At 55.0% G+C, this 24,450-nt stretch overlaps 1 protein-coding gene across 3 annotated transcripts in view; it reads left to right on the top strand.

Moving 5' to 3' along the window:
* The window catches only part of KDM2A (lysine demethylase 2A), a 41,737-nt gene that overhangs the window by 15,010 nt on the left and 2,277 nt on the right, over positions 1-24,450 (top strand). For 2 of the 3 annotated variants that reach the window (XM_080344865.1, XM_080344864.1), the window contains 18 exons: positions 3,147-3,285; positions 4,420-4,498; positions 5,831-5,877; positions 6,233-6,411; positions 7,289-7,395; positions 7,977-8,070; positions 8,915-9,068; positions 10,597-10,712; positions 11,795-11,921; positions 13,351-13,772; positions 19,327-19,410; positions 20,526-20,792; positions 20,986-21,117; positions 21,190-21,279; positions 21,653-22,365; positions 23,367-23,530; positions 23,845-24,003; positions 24,103-24,318. In XM_080344865.1, the coding sequence (XP_080200991.1) occupies positions 3,147-3,285; positions 4,420-4,498; positions 5,831-5,877; positions 6,233-6,411; positions 7,289-7,395; positions 7,977-8,070; positions 8,915-9,068; positions 10,597-10,712; positions 11,795-11,921; positions 13,351-13,772; positions 19,327-19,410; positions 20,526-20,792; positions 20,986-21,117; positions 21,190-21,279; positions 21,653-22,365; positions 23,367-23,530; positions 23,845-24,003; positions 24,103-24,318 (3,289 nt within the window). Of the gene's footprint in view, positions 1-3,146; positions 3,286-4,419; positions 4,499-5,830; positions 5,878-6,232; positions 6,412-7,288; positions 7,396-7,976; positions 8,071-8,914; positions 9,069-10,596; positions 10,713-11,794; positions 11,922-13,350; positions 13,773-19,326; positions 19,411-20,525; positions 20,793-20,985; positions 21,118-21,189; positions 21,280-21,652; positions 22,366-23,366; positions 23,531-23,844; positions 24,319-24,450 lie in introns of all 3 variants that reach the window. The other variant, XM_080344863.1, reaches the window with a different exon arrangement.

Genomic DNA, 24,450 nt, shown 5'->3' on the forward strand with positions numbered 1-24,450 from the left:
CAAAGTTGTTATTGCTGCTGTTCCGTGTGATCCGAGTCCATGGCAGGTTGTGCTGGTGGAGTGGCATCCTCTGAAACGCGTTGTGCTTCTCTAAGATCTTGTGTTTCTTTGGTCATAAAGCCTCCAAGTTTGTCAGTGAGTGACCAGATCATTTGCTGCCCATTCACACAGGGTGGGATCTGCCCTCCAAGCTGTAATTTGTGCTCAGGATTAACCAACGCAAAGCGATCTTGTGGCCCAAACGCCAAACCGGAGTGACCAAGCGCTAGAGCTGGCACTGCGCACCAGCGGCATCTGGATCAGGCCTGGCCATGTGCTTGCGTTTCTGTTAAATTCGCTGCCCTACACAATCCAGAGCCACTTCCAGAAGGACAGACAATGCCTGGTGTGGCGTGAAGTCGAGCAGGGCAGTAACTGTGTCTGCTCCACAAGGAAGTCTTCAAGAGAGCTGTCTCAGGGAGGCCTGTTCAGCCCTGCTGTAGTTACACTGAAACGGTGTAAAACATGTCGCCCTGTCTGTCCTGTCCCGGCAGCAGCTGTAGCAGAGTCCCTGAGAACAATGTCCCATCGGACGTTCCACCGGGATGAAGGAAATGTGAGTGCACAGCCGGTCACCAGCGTCCCTGCGAGGTGACAGCAGAGAAGGGCTTTTCCCAGTATGTTGTGTATCCCCCTGCACGATGCATTCGTGCTGTATTTCGCAAGTGCTGTCAGCTGCCCTGTGGCTCTTTATGATGAGAGATGGCTGCGTGGAACTGGGCTGCAGCTGGGCACTGTGGCTGGAGCCGCGGTCCAGCCCAGGTCTCCCGAGGTTTGGTGCTCAAATTGGAGATGCCAGAGTTTCAGCCTAATTCGGTAACCACTGTTTAACTGGGAGCCCTGAAATACCATTTATACTTCTAGCCTGGGACCCAAATATAAAGTTATTAAGAGACTAATTTAGATATAGTATGATATAGCATATTTAGCATGCCAAACCTTTTCCATCTGGTGAAATGTTGTACCCAGCAAAGGCAAGACAGCTGCTTTTCCCCAAACCAACCAACTAAAAGCAAGTGTCTGGAGTGAGTAGGTCAAAACGCAGATCACAGCCTGGTCCTGCAGTGCGCCCAGAGCACGTGAGACACACGAACTACAGGGCCCAGCATCCTCTGCTTCGTTAGGCACATCCTCTAATTAACGACAGAGAACTGCCTGCTGGGGCCAGTAGTCCTGGGCCTTGTTTCTTAGGCTTGCCTAGGAGTGGTGGCAAGTGAAAAACTTGTCCTGCTGGAAGGTTATTAGCATGGTGTGCCTCCAACTTACCTGGTGTGACTTAGCAAGGAGCAAGATACTGTAAAATAGTTTTAAGTCTCCTGTAGCTGCCGTCCTTGTAACAGAGCAGCCAAAGGTGTCCCAGCGGGAGCTGCGATGGGCACCGGCGTCTGACAGCATCACCGGGCAGGATTTGAGACACGTTTCAGCTGGACAAGACCTGACAAGAAAGCACCGTGACCTCCGCTTCTTTCTCTAAAAGCTCAGAAACACGAAAGGGGAAGCTACAAATCGCATTTCCTTGGCGTGTTTGCCTGTATGACCGGAGCCTTCCGCACCCTCGCGCAGCGCTCATCAGCGCAAAGGCGATTTGAGGTGGGGTGAGAACTGTGGTTGTGCAGCAGATGGGGGTGAGGAAGCGTCTGGGGGTGTGTGTGGAGCTGGAAACAGCTGCGTTGGGTTTTTCTCTTGGACTTAAGCACTGACTGCCCAGGAAAGCGCTGGGTTTGCATCTGCCTGGCACACTCGGGATATATTTTCTCAGGGCTCTTTTTCCCTATCTACATTTATACAAGGTGTTATCTGCAAAAACTTGAACGTAAAATTAGTTTTATCTTTGTGTTGTTAAAAACAGTGAAATAAAGTACTCCTCACAGTCCCCGTGCTGCGACTTAAGACAAAGGACTGCAAATACACAGCCCTTTTCCAGATTGTTTAATCTTCAGGGCCATGTGGACAGGCCCTTGGAAAACATCAGTTTCAGGGAGATGCCACATTCAGGGGCGACCTGTTGTTCCTGCCCTGCAGCTGAGGTCTTTGTGCCCCTATTGTGGGAAACCAAGCAAATGGAATGCGATGTTGACAGCGGGGAGAGGGTAAGCTCTGCTTTGGTGGCAGGGAAATTAGTTGTGAATTGATCAGCCTTCCTGAACGCGTGAGGTTGAAGTTCTGTGTTACAGGGGGTGATCCACGGCTGGTGCTGATGTGACAGTAGCTGCTGCGTCACCTCCTGTCCCATCCTGTCCCCGGCCGCCTGCCGGCACAACCGTTGGTACAAACGCTTTATAACGAGAGCGTCCCTAATTGGGGAAGGCAGCTTGGCTAATTCAGACCAGGTTGACTTTTATCAGAGCGGCTTTGGGGAGCGTTCCCACAAACGGCGCTGTCTCTGGAGGGGTGGCTGACAGCTGGGGACAGTAATTCCTTCCAGATCCAGCCATGTCTGTCAGGAATCCCAGTGCAGATGTGCATATGAAACCCTCTAAGAAAAGGGTTAATTCCCTCCTGCTACTTCCCCACACAAAACCAAGGGAATAAATCAAGTTCTGTGTACAAGCAGAGCAAAGATTGAGAATCATCTTTAGCTTAAAACCCCTCCTTTATCAGTTGGTGTTCTGGCAGGGATTTAAACTCACAAGTGCCTTTACACAACAAAATACTGATGCACCTGTAAAAACAGGAAACTGATTCTTCTTCCTTTGCCCCAGTTATACTGAACTCTGTCCCCTCCTCCCGTGTTTCTGTGTTAACACTTGTTAGGAGTGAATTATCTTGCTCTTGTACAGCCCAACTTGCACGAATCTCCTGGTTGTAGGAGGAGCAAATCTGATGTTTCACTGGTGCGTTTTGGATCCGGGACAGATGTTGCTTCAATAGATCTTGGGTGGCACGTCTCTCTTGAAAGTCGATACCAACGGTGCTTTGTGAGCGAGATATTTGGTGGATAATATAGTGCAGCCATACAGTGTTTCCTCTCATAGGCTTCCCAGGGAACGGCTGCTATGGGACAAGGACTCTCCCGGACACGCTGGCTGAGCTGTCACGGTAGAGATGAGGCTCTGCTTGTTCCTCCTGGTCCATAATTTTACCTTCCTGCTCTGCTCTCTCCTCAGCGTGGCACGATGAGGCGGCGCTACGAGGACGATGGCATCTCCGATGATGAAATCGAAGGGAAGAGGACGTTTGACCTCGAGGAAAAACTGTCCACCAACAAGTTTAACTCCACCTTCGTGGTCTTCATGGAAGGCAAAGGTTTGTGGTGGGGCTGCTGTGCTGCTGTTGTCAGCAACCAGACAGCTGCTTTTGCAGCGCGGCACGGTGTGTGCAGTGACCTTTCCCCGAGCCTTTCGTGGAAAACTAACAGTGATCACAGTTGGATTTGTGCTACACCCAAAGCCTCCCTGGCTGCCAACTTGAAGGGCGGTTACAAGGCAATTTTGGTATTAGTGATATCTTGAAATCCTTTTCCACCGTCCTGCGTTTGGCTGCCTTTTACTTTCCATCCTTCCATAAAGTTGGGAGAACCGCTGTTCAGACCGGTTCTGTGCTTCCCTCCGCTGCAAACAACTTTACCTGGCAGGGGATGTTTTTATCTGCTCCCCTGCGAGTCCTGCAGCCGTCCCCAAGCACTTTGAAGGCAACGCGAGGCAGTTTGGTGGGGGTTTGGCTCAAACCTGCAAAGCCTTTGGGCCGGGAGGAGCCAGTGACAGGGAACACGTGTGGGAAGCGTGTGAGCGGCTGGGTGTGCGGAGCGCCGGGCCCGTCTGCAGCGCGGCGGCTTCGCTGGGACACATGGCAGCCAGGAGCCGGAGGGTTCGCCTGGGTCAGCACCTGCAATTGCAGCCGCATGTCTCTATTCAAAGAGCATGTGGGGTCTCTCCCCTTCCTTTCAGCACGCAGGCGGCTCAGCGAGATGTCTTTTCATCGCGCAGCCATCCCTGGCCTCCGGAGGATTTACCGGGAGGGAGGAGCGTTGCTTTAGGACATCTCTTGCTTGGCTGTGAACTTCTTAGGGAAGGGAGGACCAAAGGAAATGTGCTATTCCCCTGGTTGGTGCAGCCTGTTGGAGCAAACTCCCCACTCCCTGGGGGGCCCGTCTGAGGCTTGTCAGCAGCACAGGCCATGCTGCTCACAGAGCTGCCGCAAAGGAGTTCCAGAATCTCCAAAGGGATGTAGAAATAGTGAGGAACAGGCCTTTCTTTTGTTAAAACATAAGGTTCTCGGGTCTTAGCTGCACGAGGCCCTGAACAACCCGATCTGAAATCAATTTGCTGGGAGCAGGGTTGGGCTAGAGATTCCCAGAGGTCCTTTCTAACCTCATTTGGTCCCTAATTCCCTGAAGGAGTCTCCCCTAATGCCTTCCTTCTTCTTGTCTCCCCACACCAGACTTCACAGTCGAATACATCCAGCGCGGCGGCCTGAGAGACCCTCTGATCTTCAGGAGCTCTGACGGCCTGGGGATAAAGTAAGTGTTGGGGCACAGAGTGGGGGGGACTGGCCCCATTTCTTGCCTCTCTGTGTGGGATCTGATCCTGGTAGCTCCATCTGTGCTCTGCCAAGTTGGTGGGATCGTGTCCTGTCCATGCTGTTCTTTACGTGCAGTGTGAAGTATCTTCCACCTCGGTTATTCTGTTCTTATTAGTCTGGACATAAAATGAGAGGACTGAGTTGGCTGTAGGTTATCACAATTCAACCAAATGTCTGGAAAGTCCCGCTGCTGCTCTGATGCAACATCTGGCTGAATTTCTCTCCTAGTAATATAGGCATCTAGTGCCAGAAAGTCAAGCAATTTGTAGTATTTCTGGCATTTTCCAGAATTCCAAGCCGATTTACCCAACATAGTTACTTCTGAATGTCTCTCCCTGTCTTGCTACAGTAAGTCAATTAAGGTTTACAGCTTTGCGTGTAAAGCTGTGCTGAGACACGGCTTTGTGCCATTTGTGATGTTTGTATAAATACGCTATGGGGTGGCAGATATAGTTTCAAGACAAGTAATACTGCATTAAAACATCACAGCTGGTTTCTCAGGGTCAGTGGTTTTTTGGTTTTGATTAATACAGAAGTTCAAAGGAATAAATTAGCCCTAGAAAAGTGTCAGAGCCAGTATCAGCAACACTGCTATTAACATCCTCAACTGGAAGGGACGGGTAACATCTCGTCCAGCGCACGATGTGCTGCACCGCAGTGAGCTAGGGAGCAAAGTGTGCCGGGCTCAGTTTTAACTGCTGGGTGACTTGGGAGGCAGAGATTTGATACTAAGGATTTACAGTGTGGGTGAAACTGGATTTTCTCCTGAGCTTTTGGGTTTTTCTCTGGGTCAAGAGCTGCCTGCGTGGCTGCCTGCCCGTTCTGCCTGTGACAGCAGTGTTTGTACAGATAAATGTGCCAGTACAAACAGTTAGAGTGGTTATGCTGTGTCAGTGAAATCTACTGCTCGTACCGGTCTGGCGATGCCCTTTATATTGGAATAACTCACATGAGCAGTCTTTGAAACGAGAGCTCGGATCACTTAGCTCAAAGCCTGCTTGCTCCTTTGCCAGAACCACTGTACAACAGCTCGTGCTCTGGAGAGGGTATATCCCATTCCCAAATCTGCTTCCCTAGCCAGAAATTGGCTCTAGCTTTTCACCCCACACCTACACCCCCAGAGATGTCACTGCGTGGTCTTCACCAGCACCCACGAGGCCACAAGCAGCATGATAGTTTCTTCCAGGTGCCAATACTGGGGTTACAGGTGGGGAAGGGTCTGCAACCAGCAGCGCTTCGTGAATTTTTTAGCAAGGTGTTTGTCCTGCAGGATGCCGGATCCAGACTTCAGCGTGAACGATGTGCGGCTGTGTGTCGGTAAGTGTCCGGGGACCTTGGCGCACCCCTGTTGTGACCTGGGCAGATATGGAGGGATGGGGAGAGTCATCAGGTTTATCAAAGTCTGATTTTGTAGCTCCCCCGTTGTGCAGCTGGTTGAACCTGAGCTGTCCTTAGCCAGTAAATCACAACTCTTACCTGCTCGAGTCCAGTTTGACCCGAAGCAGCTTCTCTTTCAATGTGGGTATGGAATAGGTTGAAGCTATGGGAGAGGCCAAGATGTCACCCTGTGCGGGTGCGTTCTTTGAGGAAAGATCTCATGTCTCCTGGAGTATCTACTGGGTGGTCCCTTGTGCGCAGGGATGGTTCCAGTGATGTCTGTCTGTTCTGTCAGGGAGCCGGCGGATGGTGGACGTCATGGATGTGAACACGCAGAGGGATATCGAGATGTCCATGGCACAGTGGGCGCGCTACTACGAAACACCGGAGGCCGAGCGGGAGAAACTGTACAATGTCATTAGCCTGGAGTTCAGCCACACCAAACTGGAGAACCTGGTGCAGAGACCTGCTACGGTGAGCGTGGCTCTTCCTTCTGCAGGAACTTCCTTTCCTTTGTCCTTGTGGTTCTCTGTGGGCCAGGTGACACTTGGATGTGGGGGCACAGGGGCTGCTTGTAACATGTGTGAGCCACAGTGAGTGTAGGGGACAAGATGAGGACACTGGAAGACTGGAGGTGAGCTGGAAGCGGGGCAGGAATCTGACAGGGGGAAAATGAGTTGTCCTTGCTGAAGTGTAGAAAGTGGAATGGCTGGGATGGACATTCTGAACTCCCTCTGCAGTTGGTGGAGATGAAGGTTCTCGCTGTTAACTGTAGAGGGAGCCTGAACATCTCTGCCTGCTCTGGCTGTCCTGAAGCTTAGTGAGTTGAATCCCACCCGTGCAGGTGCTGCCCAGCACGTTTTTATGCCATCCCAGTGCACACCAGTTCCTGCCTGGCCCCTAAGCAGAAGACCAGCATCCCAGTTCCATGCTTGAGATCTTGCTGTGATGTTTGCTGCTTGTGTAAATTCAGAGGTTCTGGCACCAGAACAGCTGGTCCCAAGCGCTTTACATGTGAGATTGCACCAGTGGCATCAGGAAGGTTGCTGGCTTGTGTGGGGGCCAAAAAGGGGGTGTGACAGCCGTTTGGCTCACACCAGGACCTCCTTCCCTGTCTTGATCCTGTCATGGCTGTGCCCTGAGCTGAGCTGGCTGGCTGTGCCTGGGACCACGGTGGCTTTGGTGGCCCCAATACAACCCAACATCTCACAGGTGCCCAGCCACGTGTGAGCTGTGGCCTCACCAGGCAGGCAAGAGATGCTTGAGCCTCCAGAACAGCCTGGGGGTAGCAAAAGAGGGGGTTACTGTGTCTCTTTCATCTCTACTCATGTCTCCCACCTTTCTGCTGTAGGTGGATTTGATTGACTGGGTCGATAACATGTGGCCCAGACACCTGAAGGAGAGTCAGACAGAGTCTACGAACGCTATCCTGGAGATGCAGTACCCAAAGGTGCAGAAGTAAGTGGCCTCCTGAGCTGTTCCAGTAGGGTAGGCAGCAAAGCTTCTCTTGCGAGAGAACTGCCCAAGCAAGAAGCATTTTGCACCCAGGGGGAGCGGGAGGAACAGTCTCCGTGTTTATTACAGCGGGTGACACTTGTAAGGACACCGCAGTGAGTTATTTAAATCCACGCAGCGTGGAAGGGTCGTTGTGTGGCTTTTAGGAGCTCGTTGCGCTTTGGCGAAACTCTCGTTCATCACCTTGAGATACCTGGAGTCGGTTGAGCTCCTTGGTGCTGCCTGTCCTTTAGGCCAAACCCATGACACGGGGGTTTCTAGAGCTGCTGGCTGTGTGAGGATGAAAGTTCTTCTCTTCCCTGGGCTAGATTTTTGTGGGGATGTGATATAAATCCAAAATGAGCTTTCCTGCAAACCGCCCCCTGCTGCAGCTGAAGTGCTCAGTGCTGTGTTGTTGGCTCCTGGCACTGATCTGAGCCACTGGCCTGGCTTTGGGCAGCCCCTTCCCTTTGAATATGCTGTATCTGCCCTAAAATGTGGATCACCGCTCGTTTTCACCTTATCATCATCTTGTTTTCCACCAGATACTGTCTGATGAGCGTCAAGGGCTGCTACACAGATTTCCACGTGGACTTCGGTGGCACTTCTGTGTGGTACCACATCCACCGAGGGGGAAAGGTAGGACAGTCCCTGCTGGGCAAGTTACAGACACTTTAGGAGAGCAGCTTTTAGTCTATTTTCTTGTCAGTCTTTGAAGATGCAGCTCCCAGAAAGTGAACTGAAGTCTTCCCACCCTAAACTTGTTTATCTGTGGTTCTTAGAAGCAGTTCAGGCCCTCAGAGGTCCACCAGGCACAGACTGAAAACCCGTGCTGTAGAGATGGTGCTGAGAGAACCTTATAAAAGGCTAAATGATAAAGAACAGAATAATAGAATCATAAAATAATCCAGTTCTTCCAGTGCCTTGGGCTTCTGGTTTCGGATGAGAAGTATCTCTGAAACAGTGTCAGATTTGAGGTGCTTGTCTGGAGTCACTTCTTGTAGCTGATTTCAGCCCCAGATACAAAAACTGAACCCCAGGCTCCATCAAGTTGCAGTTTGGTTACAGACCTCGTCCGAGTGCGGTATTTCTTCCCTGATGGGTGGCTTGCAGTTATAATTGTGCAGGGGTTTCCCTGTGCCAGGCATCTGTCACCATAGCTGCGTGTTGGACTGGAACCTGGTTTAGAAGGGGATCTTACATTCAAGTTTTTGCTGCTGTAGCTGTCAGCTCTACTCTGGTCAAGAAAACTTTGTGCTGCTGTCTGGAGAGGGTGGCGATGCAGGCAAATTGTATCATTTTACACTTGAATTGATGCAGTCGGAGCAGCAAAATCTGGTGGTAGCTCAGAATTTAGCAAAGGCAGGTCCTACCTCTTGCCCAGTGAAATGCACCTGGCTTCCTGAGGAACCAGGGCAGGTTTGGAAGAAGTCAGTTAGCTGTTACACAATGACTTATATACATGTGTTGTCTTTATTTGCAGATCTTCTGGCTGATCCCTCCTACGCCCCAGAACCTGGAGCTCTATGAAAACTGGCTTCTCTCAGGGAAGCAGGGAGACATTTTTCTTGGGGACAGAGTGTCAGAGTGCCAGCGCATCGAGCTCAAGCAGGGCTACACGTTCGTCATCCCCTCAGGTACCGCAGGGTGGGCAAGTGCATCCCGACCTTTCCCAGGGTTGTGGCGAGAGACTGAAGCTTCTGGGACACAAGCAAAATCAGAACAGGCAGGATTTAGTTTCTTCCCTCATGAGTAACTGGAAGAGGGAGATGTGATGTGGCTCCATCCTCTTGCCAGCTCCCAAAGTGTGGCTGTGGTGGCACTGTGGATTCAGCCCAAGCGACAGGAAAGCTGTGATTGGCTCACATCATGCTTGATCAATTATTAAAGATGATTTTCACAAAGCCTACCTCTTGTGAAATCTCTTTTCAAATTATAAAGCAAGGAAAGGAAGCCAGTGTGCGAGTTTAAGGAGCAAGGTGACTGCTCTGGACATGAGGACTGACAATGAAACAGTCTGTGTGTACTGGAAACAGGAGAACTGGATGTTGGAAAATGCTGGAAGCCAGCAGGGAGCTGGGAAGCAGGAACACAGAGAGACTTGCAGGTAACTGCTTTGCAGAGGGCTTGGGCAAGGAGGCTTTGAGGCTGAGAGGAGGAAAACTCTTGAGAGTGAAGAGAAGTCTTCAGTCTGACTTGGGTTTGCAAGCAGAATAACTGGAGGGCATCAGCAATGTCTTGTGTGCACAGTTAGTGCTGTGCTAGAAAACAGCAAAGGCAGAAGAGACAGGGAAGATAAAGCAGCAGCTCAAGTTGGTTGTTTGCAGGGACTGACCCACAGCCTTTTAGAACCTGGGATGTCTGTGAAATGTGCTTGCGCTAGAGAGCACTCACTTGTAAGGAGAGAGGTTGTTGGACCCCATTGAAGGCTTCTCATAAAACTGCTGTGTAAAACTTGTGTCCATAAGACTCTCTCAGATGTCAGAAGCTGCTGTAACCTGCTGCTTCGTCTCCAACAGCAGGGCAGGAATGAGCTGTGGTGTAGCTGACAGAGGGACCAGGGCCTGCACAAGTTACTCATCTGAGTCTTGTTATCTTGACTGACACTTTTGAACTGAGTGGCCTTGCCCTAGGGAAACCCATGTTGGAATTCCCAAAATGCTGGGCTTGGCTGGATTTGTTGAGCCTCAGAGATAAGAGAGCTGGGACTTGAGTTATTCTGAGCATTTTTTAATTGCTGAACAAACTTTAGGAGACGCTCTTCCTTGTTGCTGGTGTTCTTAGGCCTGAAGCAACTTTCCAAAGACAGCAGGATGACAAAAAACTGTGGGCACAAAGAGGATACTGGCACATTTTTCTACCATGGCAGAATGTGAGGCCAGATCCACAGGTGCATTTAAGTGCAGCCAGGACTCTCTCTAGCTCTTAGATGGATCAAGGAAGCTGGGTACTGAGTAATTCAGTAGTGACACTTCATGAGGGTTGGACATTGTTGCTGTAACACAGAAACGTCCACTCTCCTCAAAGAGTCTGTGAACCCATCTTACCCCCCACTGCTGCATAAGGCGTTGCGAAGGAATCCAATTAGTAGGGACTGTCAGTTTGGAAACCTCGACCTCCCCTCGTTGCTCAGAAGGACTCCTCAAACTCTGCTTTCCCTCCAAGGTTGGATCCATGCTGTGTACACTCCCATGGACACGCTGGTGTTTGGAGGCAACTTCTTACACAGCTTCAACATCCCTATGCAGCTCCGGATCTACAGCATCGAAGACCGGACACGGGTAAGGACCTGCGGGAGGACGTGGTGTCCCGGGACGGTGGGGAGGACGCAGCCGAGGGTGGGGTCTCACTCCATTGACAGATTTCTCCAACTCCAGCTGCCTGTAGGCGAGATGTCCTAGTCTGCTAAACCTACAGGCGGGAGCTTGGGCAGGGGGACAACCTGCAATGTGCACCGAGGCTTGTGACATTCCTTTGTGCTGTCCCCAGTCTCTGCTGCCGCTTGGTGTTGGTCTTAGACCTTGGTGTTGGTCTTAGACCTTGGTGTTGGTCTTAGATGACTAAAACTAAAGGCTTCCTGAGGTCTTGAGCAGAGAATGCAGTTGGCAAGTGGGTGCTCTTGCTTGTTCCCCATGGAGATTTGGGTCGTGCAGTGCTCAGCACCTTAGCGGAGCCTCAGGATACGCCTGGGCTGTGATGGACGGACTGTTGGCCGCTCCAAAGCAGTTCAGGGTACAGCAGCGGGACCTGTGGGTTGGCACTTGGATATCAGACCGTCATCCAGAGCGGATGAGACGTAGGACGATGACGTGTGTGCCCGGTTCCCCCAGGCAGCAGAGCCTCAGGAAGGTGCGAGGCAGGCGGCAGGGTCAGGGGCATCTTCTGTCTCTGCCCAAATTGTCATCACCGACGTGACAGAGCCCTGATCACGCTCAGCTAAATAGCTGAACTCTCTTAATAGACCAATCCTTTCCTTTCAAACACTGTCAGACGCTGTGCTGGGGTTTGAGAAGAGGACTTGAACTTCAACCAAAACCTCTTGTGGCATCTGCAGCTTTTTTTTCCTGTACTAATGAGATGGAGGTCTGCGGGGGAAGAGCTGCAACCCTAACAAAGAAAAAAACGAAATGTTAATGGCTTGCAAATGAGTAGTGCCTGGTCTCTGCTCTGCCTGGTGATAATATTCATCTGCAAGGAGAATTACATCAGGCTGCCAGGAGCAGGAATGGTGCTGTTATACACGGACATGCGTTTCCTGGCTCTCAGAGGGGATTGCTCTGGTTTGAGGCTGCAGAAATAAGAGCTATCGCTGTGCAGCCCTGTGGCAAAGGAGGCCTGAGCTGATCCCCTGCCTTTTTTGCAGGTCCCAAATAAGTTTCGTTACCCCTTCTATTACGAGATGTGTTGGTACGTGCTGGAGCGCTACGTCTACTGCATCACCAGCCGCTCGCATCTGACCAAGGACTTCCAGAAGGAATCGCTCAGCATGGGTGAGCCCCCTGCGCTGCCCGTCGAGCCCTCATTCCTTCCCCACACATATCAAAGTGATTTCGTGCACCCTCTTGTTGGGATCCTGTTGGGGGGGCAGGGGAGGACTGTGTGGGAAGAATTCTTGACCATCACTTCCCCAGTTTCACAAGGTGGTTTCTTTGGGTATTTCCTCCCTTTTAGCTGTTTGTTGTACTGAGCAGTCGGAGTTGCAGACTGGCCAAAGGAGGTGCAATTTACTTCTTTGAGCAAGAAGTCAAAACTAGCTAGACTTTTGCTTCCTCCTTCACCACTGCAACAGCCCAGGTTTCTTGCAGCTGCAAAACCAGCACGGAAGCTCCTGGCCTTGCTGGTACATGCAAAACATTTAGCAGAAGAGGAGGAGGATGGTTGCAGTGATCACTGCTGCAGGGCAGTGATGCCTTCATGCTGATCAAGACCCTCCTGCACACAGAGTTTAAAGTGCTCTCGAGTTTATGTGCAAAGGAGCACAGGGAGGAATGTTTGGCCTCCTTGGAGTTAAAGCATCTCGTTCAAGAGATGATTTCTTACAGGGACCCTTCTGCAGGGTGGGAGAGAGCTGGATGATGGTCTCTTGAGGCAAATCTGTCCTCACTGCCCCAAGAGGCTGTCAGTCCTGCCTCCTGGGCCCCTTTTCTCACAGCCACAACCTCTTTGGGGCTCCCAGTTCCTGTCCAAGGGGCTCTAGCAGAGGGACACGCTCCTTCTCCTGGGGTTCTCTGCAGATCTCTCCCAGCACTCAGTCTCGCTTTGTCCTCCTCCTGCCTGGAGGCCTCTGGTGCCTCATCACCCTTGTACCACTGAGCAGCGTGGGTGGAAAGCAGTGGAGAGAGAGGAGAAAGGAAGCAAGCAGAGATATCCCCCTTCCCTGTCAGTGTCAGGGAAGGGTGCTTTATTGTGCACACTCAGGCTTGGAGACCTCACTGTCATCTAGTGCATCCATGTCCTCTTCTCTCCCATCGTGAAAGCGGGATCAAGGTCCCAAGTCACTTGCAGGACCAGACAGCTGGAGATCCCAAAGCAAAGCCAGGTTGGATGGGTCTCTGAGCAGCCTGATGTAGTGAAGGATGTTCCTACTCATGGTGGGGGGGTTGGATTAGATGATATTTAAAGGTTCCATCTAACCCAAACCATTCTAAGATTCTGTGAAGTGCAGTCCAGAGCTTTGCTCTCTCCTCCTCTGGGAGGTTTTCCCACGTCACGTGCTTCATGTTCCCACAAAACAAGCCAGGAATGGGAAAGGGTTTTAGCTGTTCTTTTCCAGCCCCTATGTGCCACATCCTCTCTCCTTATCCCTGTACGTACCTGTTGCTCCAGCATCTCTGGCGTCTGGGGAGGTTTCTCTAGAAACCAAATGCCTCCTGTGAGTGATTGGCCACTGTGCTCTTCTCTCTTTCTCCATCATGGCAGATATGGAGCTGAGCTCGTCAGACTCAGTGAACATGGAAGAAGAGGAGGAGGAGGAAGATGACGAGGATGCAGCAGGGAAGGAACCCAGGCGACCTGTCACCAGACGGTCCGTTCTCACCAGCCCCCTCGCCAACGGTGCCAATGTGGACTATGACGAACTGGGCAAGAGCTGCCGGAGCAGCCTGCCGGGTCTGAAGAAGACCCCGTCTATTGACTCTTCCGACTCCAGCCGGGGCTCCCAAAACGGCCAGGCCTGGGAGCCGAGCGGGGGCAGCCCGCGCAAGAGCAGGAAGGTGCACCTGACGCAGTTTGAGCTGGAGGGGCTGCGCTGCCTTGTGGACAAACTGGAGTCACTCCCCCTGCACAAGAAGTGCGTTCCCACGGGCATCGAGGACGAGGACGCCCTCATTGCTGACGTCAAGGTACGCGAGCGGGAGGGAGCCGCGAGTGCTGCCTTTTTTTGGGGCCATCGGGGTGCATCCGCTTTATTCCAGCGTCAGAGGTGGAAAAGCTTTTCCCCATGGGGAAACTGTGCTTGCGCTTGACCGTATCCCCATCCTGGGGCAAAGGGTTGATGTGTCTGCAGATCTGGTGTCCTCTTCTTCTACATGAGGCAAATGTTGCACCAGCTGATGCTGAGGGACAGGCTTGGATTTTGGGTTGGGGCAGTAGCTGCTCCCAGCCAGTGTGGCTGAGACCCCTCTGCATCCCTTACGGGTGTCAGTGCAAGACGTGCTCGTTTGCAGCTTGTTGCCAGTTCTACCTGTGGACACCTTGAGCTGCTGGACACTGGGACAGCTGGAGCCCTTTCCTTGCTCCAGGTGCCTTTGGCCATGTTTGGGTTGTTTGACCTGAGGTTATATGTGTCTTTATTTTCTTTTCCCCCTACTCTGCTTTAAACCCAGAGCTGTATCTGCCGGGCCTGTTGAGTTGGCTCTTTGAGCTTCAGGGTTTTAGCCGTTCCAGCACTGAAGTGAGAATATCAGCCTCACTCTGTTCCCCAAAAGTCCGTTTTAGTCCCTAAAACCACCGTCACCTTTCTCTCCCAACCTTGCTGATGATGATCTGTTTGGTGCTTGTCTGTAGGGAGCTTGACATCCAGATACAACTGTGGCTGTTGTGCTGTTGTGTTTCTTTTCCGAGCGCTGATTTTGCCTTGGTAAATCGGGTGCTCTGCTGCGTCTGGAGCAGAGGACGCAGCTCTGGCATCCCAGGCCGGGCTGTTGTTTCATGCCAAGCTCTGGTGGAGCTCGGCTGAAGAAGTGGGTGCTATTAGGGGACTGTAATTATGGGGTTTTTGCGGCTTTTTTGTGTGTGCCGAGGCCTTTGACTGTGCAGTGCGTGGGGTGGCCTTGGCCTCACCATGGACTATATGATGCTCTGGAGAAAACTCAGTCTTTGAGCTGTGCACGCTAAGAAAGCGAAGCTGGTATCGTGCGGTGGGTATTTCAAAGGCATTCAAGGTTGTCGATGTTCTGCTGGGTTTTGAGACCTCTTCAAAGGACCCTGTTACGCTCTGGAGCTGCAGGACGTGTGTCAGTGGGTTCATTGTGACCCTGTGTCTGGTTGTACCTCGCGGATGAGCTGCGGGTGGCAGTCCCTGCAGTCCGCTCAGAAAAACAGCTTCCCTGAAGGATTTACTCCCTAAAGCTGGTTGTCCTCTGAGGTTCAGAAGGATCCTGACCTGCAGGATGCTGTCCCTCAGCGAGCAGTGCTCCAGGGCATCCTGGAGGCACCAAAATCCTCAGTCATCAGACTGCAGCGTCTGGAGAACACAGGGCAAGTTTGGCAAACCACAGCAAACTTTCAAAATTTGCATTTTCCATCAAGGTGGTGGAACTGGGAGGTGAAGGTTGGCTTATAAAACCTGAAAAGGGGTGAGGTGTTTTGAGCTTAACCTTTTAACTGATCTGCTCACTGAACAATCCAATGAGTGAAGGTTTTGTTTTCATTATCAGCACCTTGTATGGAGAAGACCTTTGTTTGTTTGTTTGTTTAAGTCAGGAGTTGTTGTTCCCAAGCTAAAGGCATGAAGTGGCTGTCCACACATCTGCAATTCATGATGTGGGGTACAGAACCTATTTTGGTCATGTTTCCTTTGTAAACTTGGGTACAAATTCCTCCTCTAGCAGCTTCTGTGTCATTGCACAACTGCACAGAACGCAGTCCTACCCTGGCTGTGTCTACGCTCAGCTCTTCCCTTTGCCGAGCTTGTCCTGATGCTCCTGCCCAGCTCTTGGAGACGTGATCCATGTGGAGCTGCCCCTGGACCTGGATCACTTCTCTTCATCCATTTCCCACCAAATTAGGTCATGAACGAGCCTGGGGTCTGGCCAACAGGACCGTCAGGAAGGACTCGCTCTAGACAAGCAGAGAACCAACGTGTTTTCAGGGCTTTGGTGCCATCACAACGTAGCCGTGTCCGGTTAGGCAGGTGCTGTGTTGTGTAAGGCTTTTGTGGCTGTGGCCTGTGTGTTTATTTGGGATCAGAACATGGCATTTTCTCATTGTAGAGCCCAGACCTGCAGGTGGTGACCTGGCAGCTCAATCTGCCTGTCACACCAAACGTCCCACCAGCGTCCCCAGGCACGGAGCAGGAAAATTCTGCCTCTTCCCACAGCCTCTTGTGTGGCGATCGTGACTTGGGGAGGTCTGTGTGTTGGGTCACATGAAGAAATCCCCTTCTGGGTCCTGTCATGACTTGAGCCTGGAGCTGTCACATGGTGGGATGCAACAAAGTTGTTCTCCTTTGATGACAGAGAAGATGGGTGGATGTGACAAAGATGTTCTTCCAGCTCCATGGCGGAACTGTCAGTCCACTGAGACTCCATGAATACATCCTGTGTCAGGCAGCTTCAGTAAGAACAACATGTCGCCACCTCTGTGTCTCCTTAACCTTTCTAGCTTTGCCTGTCTTGAAAAACTCCTGGTGACACCATGTCACTGCCTTCGGAATTGGTGACCAAGAGCTGCTCCAGCGGCTTCAATGGGAGAGCCCACAGAAATCGAAAGGCTCCCGGTCCTGCACAAAATGAGGTTGAGACGTTTCCTTGTAGTGCTGATGTCTTGCTGAAAAATCTCCGTGTGTTTGGTGATGCCACCGTGCCTGGGCTGGACTGGGGCTGTTGGAAGGATCACTGGCAAAGAGGGAACTTCTGAGAGGTCCCGTTGTCTTTTGGCTGCTCTGTCCGTCACTTCTGGCCCCTGGTTTCCATCATTTTGACTTCAGAGGAGCAGGATGGTCCGTGAGGCCCTAGAGCTGTCAGACCTGCCCTTGGCTGACTGGTGGGGAGCTGAGCCCACGTTTGGACCGTGTCACTGACAGGTTCTATTCGGGCTCTTCCTGGAGGTGTTAAAGCCTCGAGCATTGTAAAAGCAAAAGAAGCTTCTCCTAGAAGTGCAGATTGTGTTTCCAGGACCACATCTGAGAGCCTGTGGTCTGGCATCTGTGTTGTGCCGGGTCTCCCCATGATCAGAACCATCTTCTCCCTCCTCTGCAAACATCTGGTCTGCTCCTCCTGTGGGTCCCGTCTGCCTGAAATGCTCCCATCTGATGTGCTTGACCTTGGCAATGTGACGGATGGCGACGTGTCCCCAGCGTGAGATCCCTGGGGGCCCCAAGGGTGTTGTTGACAGTTCAGTGGGCGACAGACCCAGGTGTCTGGTCACAGTGTCCCTGTGGCTTCCTGGGCTCTCTGGGGACATGAGGGACAAAAGCCAAGGTTGCCTGCAGATGCTTTGCTCTATTTCAAGAGTTTCCTCCATTTTTGTTGCGGGGTTGTGTAGCTGGGTTTTGGAGGGTCTCATGGAGCTGGGGCTGGTTGGGGACCCCTTGCTTGGCCCGGTGTGGGTTTGTCCCCCTCTAGTGGCGAGGTCACCGGTGGCTTTGGGACTTGGGCTGCTCCCAAACTTGCCGAGATGTTTGTCAGGGAAGATTCGTGCATCCAGGTGGGGAAGGTGCAGGTACAGTCACTGCGATCCCATGTTTTTGGGGGGCTCATCCCCCTTGCATTGATTAAAAGCCGTTTCTCATTACTCACGCCAATCTCTTAGATCCACTTGGGTTTCTGCTGGAGGATGAACCCCAAAACCCACCTCGGAAAAGACAAAAGGGAGGGGATGGGGAGGCTAGGCTGGGGTCGGGGCTCTCCCAGGGGACCCCGGCCCCCGGCATCTCCGCTGGCGGTGGCAGCGGGAGGGAGGACGGTGGGTCGTGCCGCCCGGCTCCCTGCGCCAATCCGCACGGCGCCAGCGGCCGTGCCGGCCCCTCCCGGCTCTGCAGCAGAACGGCTCGGCTCTGCCCTCCCTGCTCGTTCGCTCGCTTTTTTTTTCTCTCTCTCTCTTCTGCCATCTTCCCGTTGCAAAGCATTGCTGGGAACCGCATGTGGGTGACGCAGCAGCATTGTTTCAAGCTCAGGAAGCCGCTGCCGCCGCTGCCCAAGGGCTCGGGAGGAACACGCGGTTGCCGGCGCGGTTGCCGGAGCAGGGGAGAAGCGGGGGACGCTCGGGGTGGGGGGTGCGTCCGCTCCCCCAGCCATGTCCCCGAAGACCAGGGCTCCGGTTAGGGTCCGCTCAGCCTGAGCCAACCCCTGGAGGTGTCTGGGGGAGAGGGGGGCCCCCCCCCAAACCTCGCAGTGAAACAAAGAGGGCTCGGCAAACTTCGCCCCGGAGTCTCGGCAGCTCCAGAGGTGCAAGGTCAGGCAGTTGGCAACGCTCGCGGGACGGGTATGGGGACGCGGGGACGCTCCGGACACCGCCGGGGTGGGAGAGGACCGCGGGGGGACCCCTGTTTCCCTGGAGGGGTCCCCGGGTGGCGCTTGGACTCGCCTCCCCCCGTCTTCGAGGCGCGCTCGCCGGTGCCGAGTTCCTGGTGGCCGGGGACACATGCGGTGTGTCCTCAGGGTCCGCCTTGTCCCCCCAGCCACAGCACGAAGGGTCACAGAGGACGAGGGGCTGTCACCCACCCCATCTCCGAGCCAGGTGCCCCCTCCCCCCATCGCCTTGTCCCCCCACCTCAGAGCACGCTGGAGCCCCCGCGGTGCCCCAGGCAGGGGGAGGCTGCAGTTCCCTGCCCGCAGGGATCTGTGTTTTTAAACCCCCAGCCCCTGACCTTTCCTTTCGGCGTGTGCTCCGGGGAGGCGGAAGGGCTGCAGGCAGCGTGCTGCGCTGCCGGGGAGCGGAGGGACGGCCGCGCTTCCTGCAGCCGCCCACAGAGGGTGGGGGAGCCCCAAAAAGCCGCGTGGGGCCGAGGCGCTCACCCTGGGGACCGGGCAGCCCCGCAGGGGATGCGGCGGGTCCCTGGTCCTGCCTGGCAGCGGGAAGCAGCACGCGTGGGGATGCTGCCGGCGTAGCCATGGCAACACCGAGTAAATAAAGCACCTTTGCAACCGGCAAATTTCAGTGGGGAGGGGGCTGCGATGGCGAGGGGTGAAATGGCAGCGAGGGGAGCGCAAGGAGCACCCCTATCCACCAAAAGCCAGGGCGCCTGTTGTGCCATAGGACAGCGTGTCCATCCGATTGGTGCCGAGGGATGTTTTGTGTCAGAGTCAAAGCCAAACCCCCAAAAGCGCAGAGGGGCAGCTCTTGGCTACCCAGCAGCTTGTAGCGGGCACCGCATCCAGCCCCGCTGCCCCTCCAGCCACCTCCTCCCCGAGGGAACACGAAGGGACCCTTGCGCTTCTTCCCCTGGAAATACCCCCAGCTTCCAAAAGCTTGGCGCTGTCCCCCAGCCGCTGTGCAGCGCGGGGCCTCGGGGCTGAAACACAGTTGATGAAAGCGCTCGGGCAGATCGACTCGACGGAGCTTGTCTGTCTAACGTGGGGAGGGATCGTTGCTCGTGGGTGTTGGGGAGGGCTCCTTCCCAGCTGCATTGGAAGCGTGTTGGCCTTGGCATCTGCTTGGAGCCTTGTTTCGCTCTGCTCACACCTGTGCTTTTTGTCTCTTTTAATTTTCTCCTCCTCTCTCTCTCTCCATTAGCTGCTGCTAGAAGAATACGCAAACAGCGACCCCAAACTGGCACTTACAGGCATCCCCATCGTCCAGTGGCCCAAGAGAGATAAGGTAGGAGCTGCGAGGAGGGGACCTGGGTGGGTATCACATGTGGTTGAGCCGGGAACCTGCCCTGGCCCGCACCACCGTGGTGAAGATCTCCCACCACACTGGTTACACTGGGTCAGCCCCAGCTGCGCCGTGTTCTCCAGCCCCTCATTTGTGCTCAGAGATGGAGCTCTGCAGTTTTGGAAGAGCTGATCCTCTAACCAGCTCTCTCCTCCTGGGGGTCTCTACCTACAGGTAGCAGCCAGTTTCTTAGGAAAGGGACCTTTTGGTGTGTCCCTGGTGTGTGACCCAGGGCCCAAAGCTGGGCCCGGGCTGAGCTCATGGGGCAGAGCGGGGTGAGGAGCGGGTGCACTGGCCGGGCTTCCCCTTCGCAGGCTGCCGTCCCCCAGCCGCCAGGATGGATCCCGCAGGTCACGGTTTCCTTCCTGCCAGAGATGGGCTCTCAGACAGGCGTGTGGGGAGAGCAGGACCCCATGGTGCTGGACAGGGTGGGCAACGTGCCGTCTGCATGTCAGGAGACAGACTAGCCTCTTGGAGGTGCCAGTTTGAGCAGCACGAGCATCTTGGGCAGCTTTTCTGGGAGAAGAGACTTGGAGAAGTCTGCACGCTTTGGGTGCAGCACCCAGATACTTGGTGCATCCCTGACCCTGTCCTTTTGCTGGTTTTTTTGGGTACCTGCCCATCCCAAACCCATCAGCCATGGTGTGCATGGCTGATCCCAGAAGGTTCCACAGCTGGAGTGGCTGATGTCACCCGTGGTGGCTCATGGCACTGCTGGAGATCTCGGGGTGGCACACACTGGGGACAGCCTTTCTGACCGCCCGGGTGGACTCTGTCGTTCCTCCCCTTAGAAGAGTGGCTGTTGTTGGAGCAGCGCGATGCTTTTTGGGCTCAGCAGCCCCTTTTGGCCCCATTTCTGCCTCCCAGCGTGGGGCGGGAGGAAGGAGAGCTCTGGAGCAACTGGCTCCTTTGTTTGCAGAGCAGCGAGGGAGCGTGGCTGCTCTGCTGCGTTATCTGAGCTCGCAGCCAGGGAGCCGGAGATCGGAGGCTCCCTGATCTGAGCTGAATGCAGCACTTCGCTCATCTCACACCATTTCCCTCTCTGTTTCTGTTCCCAGCTAAAGCTCCAGGCCCGGCTGAGGGTGCGCCTGCCCACCATCCCCATCACCAAGCCGCACACCATGAAGCCAACCCCTCGCCCGACGCCTGTCAGGTCCACGGTGTCTCCCATCGTGTCGGGCGCCAGGCGGAGGCGGGTGCGGTGCCGAAAATGCAAGGCGTGCATGCAGGGCGAGTGTGGCATGTGCCACTACTGCAGGGACATGAAGAAGTTTGGCGGGCCTGGCCGCATGAAGCAGTCCTGCGTCCTTCGGCAGTGCTTAGCGGTGAGTCTACGGCTTGGTTCTTTCCTCAGAAGCGATTCTGTGTGGTGGATCAGGGTCAGGGAGAGGAGGACAAGGACCAAGTTTGATTTCTGGGGGATAGTTGGCTCCATCCCCATGATTCAGGTGGAGAGGAAGAGGAAAGGAGGAAGGCTGTGTCACCTTGCCCTGGTTTCACCCTTGCTTTCCTTTGTAGCCCAGGCTGCCTCACTCGGTCACGTGTGCACTTTGCGGGGAGGTGGATCAGAATGAGGACTCGCAGGACTTTGAGAAGAAGCTCATGGAGTGCTGCATCTGCAACGAGATCGTTCACCCCGGCTGTCTGCAGGTGAGCAGCGCCGGGCACAGGGGGGTCGGCCGCGGGGAGGGACTCCTGCTCACCGCCCTCTTCTCTTGGCAGATGGACGGGGAAGGGCTGCTCAACGACGAGCTCCCCAACTGCTGGGAGTGCCCCAAGTGCTACCAGGGTGACGACGCAGAGAAGGGCCAGGTATGAAACGAGCCACACTGTGGCAAAGCAGGATGCGTGTCCTCCGCCCTGCTACTACAGGAGAGCCGGTGTGTTCAGCAAGAGGGGCTGGAGGGCAGGCAGGCCCCGGTGTGATCCAGGGGACCAGTTGGGCGGTGACCAGTGAGCGTGGAGATTGTTGGGGGTGCAGTGCAGCAGCAACTGGGGGCTCTGGCAGCTTCCTGCCACAGTCCAGTCCCCTTTTTGTGAAGGGGAAGGGAAAAATATTGGTTGCTAGTGTGAGTGGACACTGGTGGTACTGGGCACAGCTGGTGTTGCCCTGAGGATGGGGGGGGGTGTTCCCCAGCCTCCCGTGGCTCCATCCCCGCTAACCCGTGGCCCCGCTTCCCCGCAGAAGCGGAAGGTGGAGGAGAGCGACGACGACACGGCGCAAACCAAGGTGCTGCGGCCCCTGCGGAGTTGCGAGGAGCCCCTGACCCCCCCGCCCAACTCGCCCACCCCCATGCTGCAGCTGATCCATGACCCCGCGTCCCCGCGCGGCGTGGTGACGCGCTCGTCGCCGGGAGCCGGCCCCAGCGACCACCACAGCGCCAGCAGAGACGAGCGCTTCAAGCGGCGGCAGCTCCTGCGGCTCCAGGCCACCGAGAGAACCATGGTGAGGGAGAAAGAGAACAATCCCAGCGGCAAGAAGGAGCTGTCAGAGGTGGAGAAGGCCAAGCTGCACGGCTCCTACCTCACCGTCACGCTCCAGCGTCCCACCAAAGACGTCCATGGCACTTCCATCGTCCCCAAGCTCCAAGCCATCACGGCCTCCTCCGCCAACCTGCAGCACTCTCCCCGCGTGGTGATGCGCCACGCGCCGGCACGGATGCCCCTGCGGGGCGGGGGGGAGGAGGAAACGGCAGCCGAGGAGGATGAGGAGGAGGAGGAGGAAGAGGACGAGAACGCGGAGGAAGGGGGGGCAGCCCGGCTCAACGGCCGCGGGGGCCGGGGGCAGGAGGGCGAGGAGAGCTGGATGCAGCGCGAGGTGTGGATGTCCGTCTTCCGCTACCTCACCCGCAGGGAGCTCTGCGAGTGCATGCGGGTGTGCAAGACCTGGTACAAGTGGTGAGTTTGGGGCACGCAGCGGTTTGGGGGACACAGCCAGGAACACATTCTCACCCTTGGACAGCCTGATGGGCAACCAGAGGGAAAAGGGGGACGGACGGGACCCCCTGCCCAGAGCTGGCACTTGCCCTCAGACCCCGTATCCATCTGCTGCCATTGCCCTATGTGCTTTGCTCTTTATTGTCCCTTTTCTGCCTTCCTCCTGTCCCCTCTTGGGAGACTGTTCTGTCACCTGAGCACCTGTGTCCCTCGCTGTGTCCTTGCGAGGTGACGATCCCATTCGTGGTCCTTGCCCTTCCCTGCCTCCCATCCAGCCTCGGCCTCCCAGTAACAGGCAGTGGGAGGCGGGGATGGGTTTGCTGGCTGGAAACCCCTCGGGGGGGCCAGCAGAAGACAATGCTGGCACTGGGACAGCTGGAGATGGAGGGCTTGGGAACAGACGGGGACTGGAAACTGGGAGGTTTCTAACTGGGGACTGGAAACTGGGAGGTTTCTAACCGCCGAGCAGCAGGAACGGCACGATGGGAAAGGACCGCTCGCTTTGATCAGCGGCCGGTGGGAATGGTGCGGTATGGGCAGCGTCCCCCCACCTGCCACTGCCGTGGCACCTTCAGGGATATTGGGTCCTGGGTGTCCCGGGAGAGAGGAGGAGTTTGTGCCACCTCAGAGCTCTGTCGCAGCTCCTGCCGAGGCCGCGGGGTAGGACCAGGATGCGTGTTTTCCTTGCTGGGAGTGAGGATGCTTGCGATCTTTGCCCTAATGGAAGGAGCAGCCGGGAGGGGACATGCCCGACAGCTGCGACTCAGAGTCTTGTTACGTGGCAGCAAAACCCCGTCTGGGGCTGCTCTGGGCATCCCTGGGTGGCCAGACACCCCCAGCAACCTCTCAGGTGTTCAGGGAGCCCAGGGCTGGGCTTCTCCCTGAAGTCGGGCGACCTGCCGGTTGTCACTTGTCCCACGGGCCTCTCGGGATTCAACTTTCAACCTTGTCCTTGTCCCCAGGTGCTGTGACAAGAGATTGTGGACAAAGATAGATTTGAGCAGGTGCAAGTCCATCACCCCCCAGGCGCTGAGCGGCATCATCAAAAGACAACCGGTCAGCCTCGACCTCAGCTGGACCAATATCTCCAAAAAACAGCTTACGTGGCTCGTCAACAGGCTGCCAGGTGAGCGGGGGCTGGCGAGGGGGCCCTGCGGCTGCCACCGGGCTGCTCCGGGGCTTCCTGATGGCTGGAGCACAGCCAGAGACGGGCTCTGCACCCCCCAAATCTCCTGGGTGCCTGGGTCCCATCACCTGGGAGCAATGTGGTTTCCTTCTGCTGTGTTAACCCCTCCTTTAGAGCACCTGGCTCCCTGTCCCACCCCAGGCAGGATGGGGAGCTGCTTCCTCATGTGCCTGCAGAAAAAACGGTTGAGGTTGAGACTCCTCAGAGCTGCCAGAGCCTGTCTGACTTGTTCCCTCCCTCCCTTCTCCTGGCAGGCCTGAAAGACCTCATTTTAGCGGGCTGTTCCTGGTCTGCGGTCTGTGCTCTCAGTACCTCCAGCTGCCCCCTTCTCAGGACCCTCGATCTTCGGTGGGCAGTAGGAATCAAGGACCCTCAGATCCGGGATTTACTCACGCCGCCGACAGACAAACCCAGTAAGCTGTTGCCTGGGGTGATAAACCAAGTGCCGAGCGGGGAGGCGATGCCAGATCCCAAACAGATAGTCCACCTTCATCTTCTCTCCCTTTTTGCAGGTCAGGACAATCGCAGTAAACTCCGCAACATGATTGATTTCCGGCTCGCCGGCCTGGATATCACCGACGCCACGCTGCGGCTGATCATCCGCCATATGCCCCTGCTCTCCCGCCTCGACCTCAGCCACTGCAACCACCTTACGGACCAGTCGGCCAACCTCCTCACAGCCGTGGGCTCTTCCACACGCAATTCCCTCACCGAGCTCAACATGGCAGGTGGGTACGATGCTCTGGGTGGCCGAGGAACCGTCGGAAAGCGGCTCATTCCTCCCTGCTTGATGTGGGAGCTCAGCTTCATGGGGGCCTTGCAGCTCATTCTTCCTCTTAGCTCACTCTTCCTCTCATCTC

Source organism: Nesoenas mayeri (genome assembly GCF_963082525.1).
Source record: "Nesoenas mayeri genome assembly, chromosome: 5".
Lineage (NCBI taxonomy): Eukaryota > Metazoa > Chordata > Aves > Columbiformes > Columbidae > Nesoenas > Nesoenas mayeri.